We start from the raw sequence: 13,378 nt of genomic DNA on the forward strand, positions 1-13,378 counted from the left end.
GTCTGGGGGTGGTGGGGCTGGGTGGGAAGACAGAGTGGGCATGGCAGTGGGTGGGGCTGGTGGAGGCAGGAGTGACCCTCGGCTGTCTTCTCTCGCTCCTCTAGACCAGTTGGAAACTCAAGCCTGCACAACAAAACAGAACCGCATCTGCACCTGCAAGCCGGGCTGGTACTGCACCCTGGGAAGGCAGGAGGGGTGCCGGCTGTGCGTGCCACTGCGCAAATGTGGCCCTGGCTTCGGCGTGGCCAAACCGGGTATGAGGCCAGGGCCAGAGGTCCTTGGGGACCCCCTTGGGCCTCTCCTTCCTTGGAGCGTCGTCAGTGGCGGCCAGGTGCCTGGTACCCACCTGTCCAACCATCCTGATTCATTCTTTCCTCCAGCACTCCTGATCAGGCACCTCCCGTGTACTAGGCCCTGGGGATCCAGAGATGGATCAAATTAAGCCCCAGGTTACTGGAAAATCAGGTGGTGCCCCAGGAAGACACAGTCACTAGAATTAGTTAAGGACAAACCGCCCAGGTGTGTGTGTGTTTGTGTTAAAGGGGAGAGGTGCAGACCGAATTCCTCAGGCCCCTCATTCTTCCCCGAGGGCTCCAGTTCCCCTAGGGCCAAGGCGCACCTGTCCATGGAATATCTGAGCTGGTGACAGTTTCTGATTTTTCTTGAAGGAACTGCAACATCAAATGTGGCATGCGCTCCCTGTGCCCCAGGGACGTTCTCCGACACAACATCATCCACGGATTCTTGCAGGCCCCACCGGATGTGAGTGGCTGAATCCTCTGCTTCTGAAGGAACAGGAGGGGCTGTCCCTGGGTGATCATGAGGCCTAGAGCACAGAACAGCGTGCCATGGTGGCCAGAATCCCCCCAATTACTCCCTCGGGTTGAGGCATTGCCGAGCCCTGTCCAATGCCAGGACTGGTTTATCTGACAGTGGGTGGGTCCCTGAACAGACAGCATGGTGAACAAGAGTTTTGCTCTGGAAGTCAAGACTGGGTGGGGTCATAGGGGACATAAGTCTTGAAAGAGGGCATGGCACATGAACCCACTCCCCTAACCCAGTTGCTGGGCCCCTTGCACACTGGCCTAGGTCCCACGAGTGAGCCCAGCTACCCTGAGCCATTCAATCCCCTGTTGTCCCTGACGAAGCACCCTCCTCCCCCAGCTGTAGCTCGGTGGCCATCCGTGGCACCTCAGAGATGGATGCAGTCTGCACATCTGTGCTCCCCACCCTGAAAGTGACCCCGGGCCCAGCCCTCACAAGATCCCAACGCATGGAGCCGACTCCAGGGTCCAGCACAGCTCCAAGCACCTCCGTCCGGCTCCCGAAGGCCCCAGGTCCTCCAAGTTACCCAGTTGAAGGGCGCAACACAGCAAACATCTCTCTTCCCATCGGTAAGTCACAAGGGGGCCCATTCATCCTCCCTCCCTCCCTCCCTCCTGTCTTAGAGTCTTACCAAGAGCTTGTTATGGGCTAGACCCTGTACGCCATCCTGGGATGTAGGTAGCGTTGAGACTTGCCTTCTTCCAAGACTTACTAATGCCACTAGGAATTACTGGGTGGGGAGAGGTAGGGTCAGCGTTTTATGTTAAAGTGGGTATGGTCTTCTGGTTGCCATTTCCAACGAACCCATTAGGCTTTGACAGTGGGCTGGGCCAGGTCACCTCATGGGCTTCCCTTCTGGGGTTAGGACTACATCAGGCCAGAGGGCTCAAACTCGTGGCCCTTGGGCTGAGTGTGGCCTACAGACATGTTTCGTTTGGTGCACGGATTCTGGTTTGTTTTGTAATCAAATTTGAGAGCCTCTGCACTGGGCTTGCCCCTCGCCTGCGATGACCCCAGTCATCTTTGGTTGTCAGCTGACCTGCCTGGTCCCTCGTACATTTGAGTTTGCTTTTTGCAGCTGTTTTGAACTTCTCTTTTCCTTCTAGGACTGATTGTGGGTGTGACAGCGTTGGGTCTGCTAATAATAGTCCTGGTGAACTGTGTCATCATGACCCAGAAAAAAAGTAAGATTACATCCTTCCTTCATTCATCCATCTACTTACACATCCGTTCAGGAAGCTTTTCTGGGGCACCCCTCTGAGTCCAGCACTGGGCACAGCCTTATGGGTCAGACAGAGCTGGGTATGGCAGTCCCTGTTCTTAGGAGCTTAGAGCCTGGGGCGGAAGGCACTTCCACTAACTTACCTACTAAAAGGCAAGATGCCCTTAGGGCTATCCAAGAGGGTAGAAGTCCAGGATTCTTGTCTGGGAATCCTGGGGGTTCAGGCCTTCCGGAGCAGGTGGCATCTGAGCTGGGCAAGATTTTGATGGAGACATGAGTGCAGGAAAGAAAGGGCATGCAAAGCAGGGGGCATGGTATGAGCAAAGGCGGGGGCAGGCTGAAGAATGGTTTGGGGGGGGTGTTGAGGGCTGGCTGGAGAGTTGGGTATGGGGGCTTCTGTGTACCTTGTCTGATAGGTAATTGCTCCCCCCAGGGCTGGGCCTACTCTGACTGCTTCTCCTTGGGCCCCGTGATCCCTCCTAGTTAGAACAGATGTGACCTGAGGAAGTCACTCTCTCTGACTTGTCCCCTCTCTCCTCTTTGCAGAGAAGCCCTTCTGCCTGCACGGAGATGCCAAGGTGGTGAGTGCGCCTCTGCCTTCCCCCTCCTCCTTCCCTTGTCTTTTTCCTGCTGGGCTGGGTTGTCCAGTGGGAAGCAGTGAATTCTCTAGGTTGGTCTGTCCAGCGTCAGGCAGTGTGCAGAGCCCTGGGAGGCTGAGAGAAGGCCAGCCAGGGTCTGTTGCCGGGACTAGTAAATGTGACTTGAGTGTGAAAGGCCATATCAGGGAGCAGAGGGGTCAGTGGTGTCAGTGGCAAGCGTGTGGTCATGGACCCATGGTGTGACCTTGGACTGACATGAAATTGCTCATGGCTGTTTCCTCACCGTTAAATGGGGACAGTGTCTCAGCCAGCTTGCAGGGCTGTGCCTCTCACCCAGCTGGCAACAGTTCTCAGCCTCTCCATCATGTTTACAAAGCACTGCCTCCTGGAGCAGTGGTTCTCAAGCTGCGTGCTGGGGTACTCAAGTGTTCCACAGAGGGTCCTGCCTGGGGGGTCATCTCTGGGGTTGAGGTTAGGACTAGGGGTCTGGGCCTGGGTCCTCCCCCAACTTCACCCTCTGATCCTTTTTATGAGGTAGAGTCTGTGCAGGATTTTTGCTAGAAACAGAAAACCAACATAGTATTTCATCAGTCCTCCATCAGGAGGGCATTTGGCTGCAAGTAACCAAAACCATTAGGGTGACTTAAAAGGGCTTTGTATTCTGTCACATCACAAAGTTGAGGGGTTGATGGCTGCTGGAGCGGTTTGGTTGCCTCCTTCTGTGAAGCCAGCAGGACCCCAGGCTCTGCCATCTTTGGTGTGTTGGCTTTTGTTCTCTTGCTTGTGGCCTGTGTCATAAGATGTCGTAAGATGATAATCACCACTGCGTATGTGACCTCCAGATTTGAGGCAGGAAAAAGAGGGGAACTGGCCAGGACAGCCATGGTGCCTTTGACAGGAAATCAGACACTTTCCTAGAAGCCCTGGGTCGACTTCTCCTTTTGTCTCATTGGCCGGATGGTATCATGTGACCACCCCTAGCTGCAAGGGAGGCTGCAAAAGGGGGTGCTTTGCTTTCCTAGCCTTTACGGTAAAGGAGAACCACAGAGAGGGCTTGGAAATGGGTGTGGGGTGAGCCAGTACATGGTGTCTGCTGCCACTCTGCACCAGGTAGGCAGGGCAGGTTTTTATATCCAGTTTTACAGATGAGGAAACAAGAGTCCAAGGAGTTCCCTCCATGTCCCCCATCCTGCTGGGGCAGGGTTTCTCAACCCTGCCTGCTAATTCTTTGTCATGAGGGGCTGTCCTGTGCGTTGTAGTCTACTCAGCAATATCACTGGCCTCTCCCCACGAGATGCCAGTAGCACTGCCTCCCAGGAGTGAGAAGCAAAATGTCTCCAGACGTTGCCAAAGGGCCCCCGGAGGACAGGATCACCCCCGGTTGGGAACCACTGTGCTAGGGTAAAGCTCAGTCCTGGTGACCCAGTGCCTGAGGTTTGCACAGGGTTTTGGACTTGGTAGGGACCAGACTGATTTCATCTCCTGATTGTCCTGACCAGAAAAGAGGTACAGAGAGGGAAAATGACTTGCCCAAGGTTACACAGCAATATGTCTCTGGACTCCTGGCCCAGTGCTCTTTGAACTGCCCTACGGTATTTCAGCAGACAGAAACACTGGTTTGGGAGTTCAAACTATTTCCCATTTCCCCGGTGTGTGAATGCCACTCCTTCCTTTTTCTGGCTTCAGTTCAGTGACACTGACAGTCGCTGCCTGGTGGTCCATAGAGCAAGTGCGCTCTCTAAGCTCCACCCCGGCACCCAGCTGCCACTTTCTCTTTGCTGACCAAGTGTTTCCCAATACTGGGTGCAGTAAAGCTGTCTCAGGTGTGGCCTGGAGCCCCCGCTTCCCCTTTTCCTTCACTGAGTTTTGTGTTCACTGAATGTGAGCGACTCCACTGCTGTTTGTTGAGTGCTGTTGCATGTAGAGCCCAGGGATGTGCTGGTAACTGGCCCTCCAGGTGGGAAAAAAAAAACAACCCCAAAACCCTGATTCGTGGAGTTCGCTCATTTCTGTGTTATAAACGCTCCCACCATGGCCAATTTCAAGCTACTTACTGAATGTGGAGCTGGGAAGAAACACGCACAAGTCTGAGCTGGTTCCAGCGCCCCACTGGCTGAGCCCCGGGCCAGGACCTGCATCCTCACATGCCCCCTGTGAGGTACACAGTGTCATCATCCCGATTTCACAGATGAAGAAACTGAGACTCAGGGAGGTTCAGGTACCTGTGTAAGGTTAGGCCACTTGGCGAGTGGCAGAGCCCAGCTTTGAAACTCAGTCTGAATCTGCAGGACTTGTCTTTACCCACCGTCCTGTTCACCCAGGGCAGATATTCAGAATTGTTCCAGGCACCCCCCATCCCCAGCAGGGACTGCCCGTAGAGGTTGGTCCCCTTCCCAGGTGCCCTTCCATCCCCGGGCTCCCAGCCCTGCCCTCACCGCCATGCTCAGCCTGCGCCCCACTCCGTTCCTCAGCCGGCTGGCAGTGGTCCTGCTAACGGCGGCCTAGTATAATGCTCCTGGCCCAGGCCACTGGGGTTGAAAGCATGGTGACTCAGCACTTCCCCGTTCCTCCTTGTAACGCCAAGGCATGGCAGGACGGTGGCTTCCCTTTGTTCAGAAAAGGCCAGCGTAACCACACGTGTGAGCTCACCCACAATCACCGCCACAGACACACTCACACAGGCTCTCGTTTCATAAAGAGGGAGAATGTTCATGTGGTGCTGAATGTGGACCAGGCACAGTACTGAGCGTTGTTCAGTCTCACAGCCATGCTGTGACACAGGCAGTATGATTATTGCCCCAGTTTTACAGCCCAGGGATCTTGGGCTCCGAGACGTTAAGTACCTTTCCCAAGGTCACACAGCAAATGGGTGGCCTGAGACACAGACTTAGGAGTGCCTCTCTTCACCACCTCCAGCACACAAGCTAATTGCACCACTCACAGACATGCACACGTGCTCCCTCACACAGAGACACACGTGTGTGCACACTTCAGACACCCTAACACCTATACATACAGTTGTATGAATCTCAGGAACACACGCTTACATATGCAGACAGACACGGGCTCAGGCAGCGGCTTTACCAGGGTCTCTGCTTCTGCCCATGGCGGGGCCAGGCTGGGAGGTGAGGAGGGCCAGCTGGGATCCTGTTGGTTCAGTGAGCCCCCTCAGGTCTTCCCCTTCCTGGGGTCCCAGCCCAGGGAACAGGACTCAATACATGTGCCCCACTCAGAGCCTGCCTGAACTTTGCGACTCGTGGCTTTTGGGGGAGGGAGGCAAGCTGTGACCTTTGGGGGTTTCTGTTCTGCCTGGCCCTAGCCACCAGCAGAAAAGTGGGACGCAGGCTGAAAAGCCCCTTCTCTGGGGGTTGTGAAGAATGACATTTGGATGTGCCCCCTCCCCCTCCCTCTCCCCTGCCTGTCCAGGCTCCGAGCAGGGCTGGGGGTGGGGTCAAATACCAAGGTCAGACCATCTGAGCCAAGGTTCAGCATGAACTTGAAATGCCCTCCATTCCTCCAAAGCCGGGGGTGGTGAACCAAGGAGGCGGGACTGAGTGGGAAGCACGCAGCTCTGGTACACTGAGCGAGTGTACACTGAGCCACGGCCCCGCCGTGTGATACTGAGCAGGGGAATCACCCTCTCTGGGCCTCCGTGGCCTCACGGGGACTGCTTGCAAAGGATCCTTCTGGCCTGGAGTGAGAGTCTGTGAGCTGACCTCAGGATATGCAGGGCTCAGGCAGGGCTGGGGGCTGCGGGGACTGGCAGCTGTGTCCTTCCTGTGTCCTCCACCTCTGACCTCACCTCCCTGACCCTGCTAGACTGCATCCCTCCAGCACTTACTCGCCTCAGTTCTCATTCTACCCTGGACCCTCTCATCCTGGGCAGGCCAGGGCAGTGGGTGAGAATGTGGCCCCTCTGTCTTCTTTCTGGAATCCAGTGATCGCCCAGAACCCCAAGGCAAGGGCTTGTGCACCTGTTCAGTTGGTGCGGACAGGCAGCCGCCTTGGAGTGAAATTTCCAGGGGTTCCCAGCACGGGTGTCTGGAAATGGGGCACCTTGTCTTGAGCCTCTGGGGCTGAAACCCCAAACACCCAGGAAAGTTGTGTAGGTTTTAGCCCAGATGCACCACGTCCTAACTCTGTGACCTTGGACAAGTAACTCAACCTCTCTGGATCTTGGTTTCTGAATCTGCAAAGCGAGGCTAACACTTGGCTGTTGGAAGGATCAGTGTAGATGGTGTCTGGAGAGGCTTCAGCACAGTGCTTGGCATCGGATGGATTCAAGCGTCAGCTAATATTTTATTATTACTGTTGCTGGCATTTGTGTTTTATGAGAAAAAGATCGAGAGTCACAGAGCAGCTTGGGGAATGGAATCTGGAAAGTGTTGCCGAGACGGCAGGGCTGAGGGTCCTAAATGAGAGGACTGTCTACACTGGATTCACTGATTGAACACAAGGGCGAGCAGACGTTTTCTGTAAAGGTCCAGTCAATATTGTAGGCTTTTTGGATCATCTGGTTTCTGTCATATCTCCTCAATCCTGCCATTGCAGTGGGAAAGCAGCCGCAGACACAACAAAAACAAATGGGCGTGGCTGTGTGCCCATAAAACTGTATTTATGGACACTGACATTTGAACTTCACATAACTTCATGTCACAAGATATTAGTCTTTAAATATGTTTTCAACCATTTAAAAATGTGAAAATTATCCTTAGCTCGCAGCCTGTACGGAAACAGTGGCAGGCTGGACTTGGTCCGTGGCAGTAGTTTGCTGAGCCCTGATTTAACAAACCCTTGACCAGCACTTACGATAGAACAGGCACTGTTCTGAGCGCTTTACAAAAACTCAGCCATTTAATCTTCACAATAACCCTAGGAAGTAGGTTGCTATTCTTTCCTTTATAGATGGAAAAAGAGAGGCACAGAGAGGTTAAGTAACTTGTCCAAGGTTGCAGAGCTAGTGAGTAATGGAGTCATGATTTGCACGCATGTGGTCTGGTTCCAGAGTCCATGCCCTTGGCTGCTAGGCTGAGCCGCATCACCCCGTGCTGATGGGGTGACCTCAGGAAAGCCACTCTCCTTCTCTGGGCCTCTGCTTCCTTATGCAAAATGAGGGCGAAAATCCTGCCTCACCTCTAAGACTGTTTGGTGAACAGGGCCACATGGCCCCTGCCCTCTTAGGGCTCACACTCCAGCAGGGCAGCGATGCTAATCACAGAAGCCACAGAGAATCACATGTCCTAAAAGTGCTGTGTGTGGAGAGAATGTGCAGAAGTGCTGTGTAAACTGTGAAGTGCTGATGGTGGTGAGAGGGAAGAGGGGGCGAGGAGCCGGCTGATGGGCTGACCGCCCTCCCTCCCCCCTCATCTCCCCATCCAGCCGCATCTGCCAGCTGACAAGGCCCGAAGTGCCCCAGGCCCCGAGCAGCAGCATCTGCTGACCACGGCGCCAAGCTCCAGCAGCAGTTCCCTGGAGAGCTCGGCCAGCGCTGCAGACAGGAGGGCGCCCACCAGGCCCCAGCTGCAGGCGCCGGGAGTGGGGAAGGCCCCGGCCAGCTGCGGCAGCTCAGGTAAGAGGCGGGAGCCCCCCTGGCTTCCTCCCCCGCCCCCCTCCCCAGTGTGTTTCTTCCTCATTTCTGGCTGAGCTGTCTTTTCCTGGGCCTCCCCTGCAGGATGAGGCCTGAGCTCCTAGCAGGACACTGGAAGCCCTGCACCACCAGCCTGGGTCCCCCTCCAGCCTCCTTCCCTCTGCCCCCTCAGGTGAAACTGAGCCACAAGCTTCTTTCTGTTCTCGGAACCCCCACATCCCTCCCACCTTTGCCCTGTGGGTTCTCGCACCAGGAACACCCTTCCTTCTAGACCATCTCAGCTTATCCTCTGCGTCCCCAGTATCCAGGCAGGGAGTTTTCCTATATATTATAATACATATAATATATAATATGTGAAATAGCATATAACAATGTTATATTATGTAAATATTATATATCAATATATGAATAATACATTGATATTGATGCTATATATGATATATGTAGCATTTAATATATTATATATTAATATTTTATGTATATAAATGTTATATTAATATGTTAACTTATACGTTAGTGTTATATATAATATATATAGCATATAACATACTATATGTTAATATTGTAATATGTCATAATTATATATTTATTGTATATTATGTATGTTATATATTATATTGTTATATATTGTATTAGATAATATTTTATTATTAATATATTGTTAGAGTATATATTATAATTTATTATAATTATATATTATATTATTTTTACAATATTAATACCTATTATATTTCCTCATCTTATCAGATGAGGAAACTGAGTCTCAGAAAGGTTAAACTGCTTATTCAAGGGCACAGCTGGTAAACAGAAGGGCCAGGAATCACCCCTGGGCTCTCCGGGTCCAGAGTCAGCCTGGAAAGCTGAATGAGTAAACGATGTCCCTGGGACTCCACTCACTGTGCCTGTAGTCCGGTCCCTTTGGGCCTGAGGCATCAGGACTGCGGATCCCACGTGGGGTCTGGAGAAGCCCGTGCCCTGTTTACACAGTCTGCATTTAGCCCTGGACCTGGTCTGTGACCAGTGTCACCCCTGGTGGACATCTGCAGTGCCCACATTGGAGGAGGCCCCTGCGGGGGTCCCCCAGAAAGCCTGGGGCTTCCTCGGGCATGTTTTGTAGTGAGAGGCCAAGCCCGCTGGCTTGCATTTCCCCCTCTCACCTGGCAGCGCTGGCTGGTGGGTCAAGGGATGACCGTGACCTTGGTTCATTCCCAGACGCCCTCCCGGCCGCTCTGGTGCCGTGAGACTCTGAACAGGCTCCTTAACCCTGCCAAGCCTCAGCCTCCTGTCCTAGAGATGAGCATGGCAGCTCCTTGGCAGGGCTGCGACAGCATTCACTACCTGCCTCCTGACTCAGGCAGTGGGCTGCGGCGTCCCACTTCTAGCTTCCCATCATCACCCACCCTCATCAGTGTGATGTCTTGTCAGTGCCCTCACCCCAGCCTGAGAGCTCCCCAAGGAAGGGACTGGGTCAGTGCCTGGAGCATAGCAGGTGGCCCTAAATGTTTGTCGAATGAATAAATGAGATCAGAATATAAAGCTCTGGGTCTTCTCCCTCTCAGATTCATCTTTCCGCTTTCTTTGCGACACCTCTTACACACGCATCCTGGTGTGGCTTCCTCCTTGGGGAGCCCTGACCGTGTCTGCCCCCCACGCGCCGCCCGCTGTCTCTTTTCTGTTCCTTCTGCGCCTCTCTGGCCTCTGCTCTCCCCTCCTCTCCGTCCTACCCGAGCACCTCTCCCCGCTGTGCGAATGGGTAAACCTCAGGTCTGTGACCCCTCCTGGTCTCCCGTCTGCCCCCGCAATGTCTCGTTCACAGTGTGCACAGCCTTGGTGACTCTGGGTGACATTTGGGTGCTGTGGAGGCCCAGGGTGGAAAGTTCCTTCCGGCCCCATGATTTCAGCACCCCACCTCCACCCCCCTTGTTTGGGGCTGTTCTGAGCAGAGCAGCTCGCCCGCTCCATCCTCCTCCCGGAAACAAAGTAGACTGGAAAACAAACAGCCAGTCCTCCCGGCAACCCCTGGACACTCAGGTCGCCATAGTAATAGCAGCAGCAACCATCCTTTTTGAGGGGCTATTCTGTGTCCGGCCCTTACATTGATCTCCTCAGCTTATCCACCATTTAGTCCCTCACTAGTTAGGAAACTCAGATGCCCACAGGGCTGGGAGGGGAGGCGGGGCCGAACCTGTGCCCTGAAGCCCTTGCTGCCAGTCACTTTCAGGTCTGTGGGTCCTGCATAGCCCGCTCTCCCCCATCTGGCTCCCAAGGGAAGCTCTAAATCCAGATTGTTAAAATGTAAACTCCTGAATTTTAAATGTTGGCAGCCATTTCACTTAAAAACACTACCACCACCAAGAACAGAACACACCTGTGGGCTGGATTTTATTCATTCACATGTGTCCCTGTTATAGGCACTAGGGCCACAGCAGGGAACAGTCAGAAAGGCCCCACCCTTCTGGACTCAGGGCCTGGTCTGGGAGAACCCAATGAGGACTCCAGAAATGGATTGCACAGTGGGCGGAGCTAGGGGCTCTGGAGATTATAGCAGAGGGAGTGATGGATGGGCGGGAGTGAACCTCCTTTAGAGAGGGAAGCCACGGAGGCTTCTTGGAGGAGGTCGCCTCCAGGCTGAGGCCCAAGTAAAGGAAGGAGAGAGCTATGGGAATAGGGAAGAATGTTCCAGGCTGAGGGAGCAGCACGTTGCAAAAGCCCTGAGGCTTGGAGGGCTCAAGGAGCTGCAGGGAGGTGAGTATGGCTGGAGGGAACCCAGCCAGGATCTCAGAGCAGCAGGAGATGTGGTGGGGAGAAGGCAGGCACCAGGTCGTGCAGGGCCTCATAGGCCGTGGTGAGAACTGTGTTTGGAGCAGCCAAGAAAATGATCTGGCTCTGGCTGCTGGTGGGGAACAGGCCGCAGAGGGGCCAGGTAGAAGCCAGAAGCCAGGAGACAGGAGGAGACTGCACTAGTCCGGGGAGTGGACGGAGGTACAGGCGGTATGCAGGAGGTGGTGAACTTGAAGGTGGACCAGGTAGGAATTGCTGGTGCCTTGGGTGTGGGGTGTGAGAGAAAGATCGGTCCGAGGCTTTGGGACTGAGCATCTGGGTGGATGGCAGGCGTGTGAACTGAGATGGGGAGAAGCAGGTTGGACGGGATATGGGGGTGGAATCAAGCTGAGGTACAGAAGACGTGTTTGGATACATGGGCCCAGCGTGAACCCCTGCTTCACTGAGCCTGTCACCCCGTCTCTAGGAGCCATGCAGGCTCCGGAGATACGGCAGTGAACAGGGCAGAGTCATCCTTGCCTCGAGGGGATGGAAAGGGTCATTAGACCCATTTCACAGCTGAGCAAATGGAAGCTCCAAGAGTGACTTGGCCAAGTTTATGGAGTCAGAGCAGGGATCCAGACCCAGGATGGTCAGGCTGCGGAGCTCCGGGCATCCCGGCCTCAGTGATGAGGACAAACTACGTCCCCACCACACCCCATCCTGGAATCCCAGATTTATGAAATCTTAGAGGCAGCTCTATGTGGAAGGAAGAGATTTGCTGTGAATGAAGACAAGTTCAGGGTCAATGTTTCATTTCCGTAAAGGAGCAATTTCCAAGCCCTTTGGTGTTGGTTCCTTGGCATAGAGATGACGGGCCAGTGGCAGGGGTCTCGCCTTTTCATAGCGGGTGTGGCCAGGGCTGCTGATGCCTTTGCTGCAGTTTCGGGAAAGTAATTCGTCTTTACTGCTTCCTCAAGACTCTGTAATGCATCCTTCCTGCCCTGGCTCACTCCCCCGGTTCTTTGTGGGGAGTGTGTTTTGTTCTTGGAGCACCTTCACTTGCTTTATATAGTTGGCTCCTCCCATCTGTGGGGTGACTTGGGCGGGGTATTCTTATTTGACACGTGAAGAAACTGAGGCACACAAAGGTTTACGGGACTTGCCCAAGATGACACAGCAAAGCTGAGCTAGAACAGGGGCCTTTTGACTCCTGGCACAGTGCTCTTTCCCCGCATGTCTTAATCTGCCTCTCGGGCAGGAGGCAGGCTGTGAAGACACCCCCCACTCCAAGGCCCCAGCTGACCACTTTCTCCTGTCTTGTGTTTAGCAGAGGCATCGTCTGGTGGCCACGGGACCCAGGTCAATGTCACCTGCATTGTCAACGTTTGCAGCGGCTCTGACCACAGCTCTCGATGCCCCTCCCAGGCCAGCTCCACGAGGGACACAGACACCAGCCCCTCTGGCTCCCCGAAAGATGAGCAGGTCCCCTTCTCCAAGGAGGAATGCCCTTTCCAGTCCCAGCCGGGGGCTCCAGAGACTCTGCTGCAGAGCCCAGAGGAGAAGCCCCTGCCCCTCGGTGTACCTGATGCCGGGATGAAGCCCAGCTAACCAGTCTGGCGTGGGCTGTGTCACAGCCAAGGTGGGACCAACCCCTGGTCCTTCTAGGCCCCTCCCCCGCAGGACTCTGAGTCTTTCTGGGCCAAACTCCTTTAGCAGCTTCCACGGCCTCAGCCTTCCTCTCACCTGCAGGCAGAACGAGGCAGGGAGAGTCATGGTGACCTGTCATGGTGTGTGTCTCTCTTGGAAGGCTGGTGGAGACGGATGCGCTGGGCAGCCTGGAACAAATCCCCTGCCTCTCTGAGAGCTGCCCCCTCCAGCCGGTCCTGCGTGCTTGGTTGCTGGAGCCCTTGTCATTTTTGGTTTTTATTTTTCTTTTAATCCCTGGTCTCTACCCGGCTCTGGCTTCCTGCTGGGGAGGAGGGATGCTGCATGCATCATCCTTGGAGAAGGGGCAGTGAGGAAAGAGCAAGGCTTTAGCCTGAATGTGAGACTGCAGGATGGTCCCAGTGGGGGTAGTAGGGGTGGGTGTCATCAATCAGATGGTTCTGTGCAGGGAGCGGGTGGCAACCCCTGTAGGGGACAGGAGTCCCCCAGGTTAGCTCAGGACTTTCGGAAGCACCACCTCCAAATCCACTCCTGCTAGCTCCATCTCGTACCATGGGGTGAACACCAGATGCCCAGGCAGGCAGCCTGAATGAGGGCTGTGACCTGGTTAAGACGGCAAACCTCTAACCCGAAATCTTCCAGTTTTAACATGTGGCAATTTAAAAAAAAAAAAAAAAAAACAACAAAAAACAAAAAACCATTAGCTACCATGCGGAT

General features: G+C 54.2%; 1 protein-coding gene across 2 annotated transcripts in view; it reads left to right on the forward strand.

Moving 5' to 3' along the window:
• TNFRSF1B (TNF receptor superfamily member 1B) overlaps nt 1-12,604 on the forward strand; it is a 33,678-nt gene extending 21,074 nt beyond the window's left edge. The window contains exons 4-10 of one of the 2 annotated variants that reach the window (XM_007463178.1): nt 105-254; nt 669-762; nt 1,165-1,394; nt 1,932-2,009; nt 2,594-2,628; nt 8,026-8,215; nt 12,327-12,604. In XM_007463178.1, the coding sequence (XP_007463240.1) occupies nt 105-254; nt 669-762; nt 1,165-1,394; nt 1,932-2,009; nt 2,594-2,628; nt 8,026-8,215; nt 12,327-12,604 (1,055 nt within the window). The remainder of the gene's footprint in view (nt 1-104; nt 255-668; nt 763-1,164; nt 1,395-1,931; nt 2,010-2,593; nt 2,629-8,025; nt 8,216-12,326) is intronic. The other variant, XM_007463179.1, reaches the window with a different exon arrangement.
• Nucleotides 12,605-13,378: the final 774 nt, after the last annotated feature.

Source organism: Lipotes vexillifer, unplaced genomic scaffold (genome assembly GCF_000442215.2).
Source record: "Lipotes vexillifer unplaced genomic scaffold, Lipotes_vexillifer_v1.1 scaffold109, whole genome shotgun sequence".
In the NCBI taxonomy this organism is placed as follows: domain Eukaryota; kingdom Metazoa; phylum Chordata; class Mammalia; order Artiodactyla; family Lipotidae; genus Lipotes; species Lipotes vexillifer.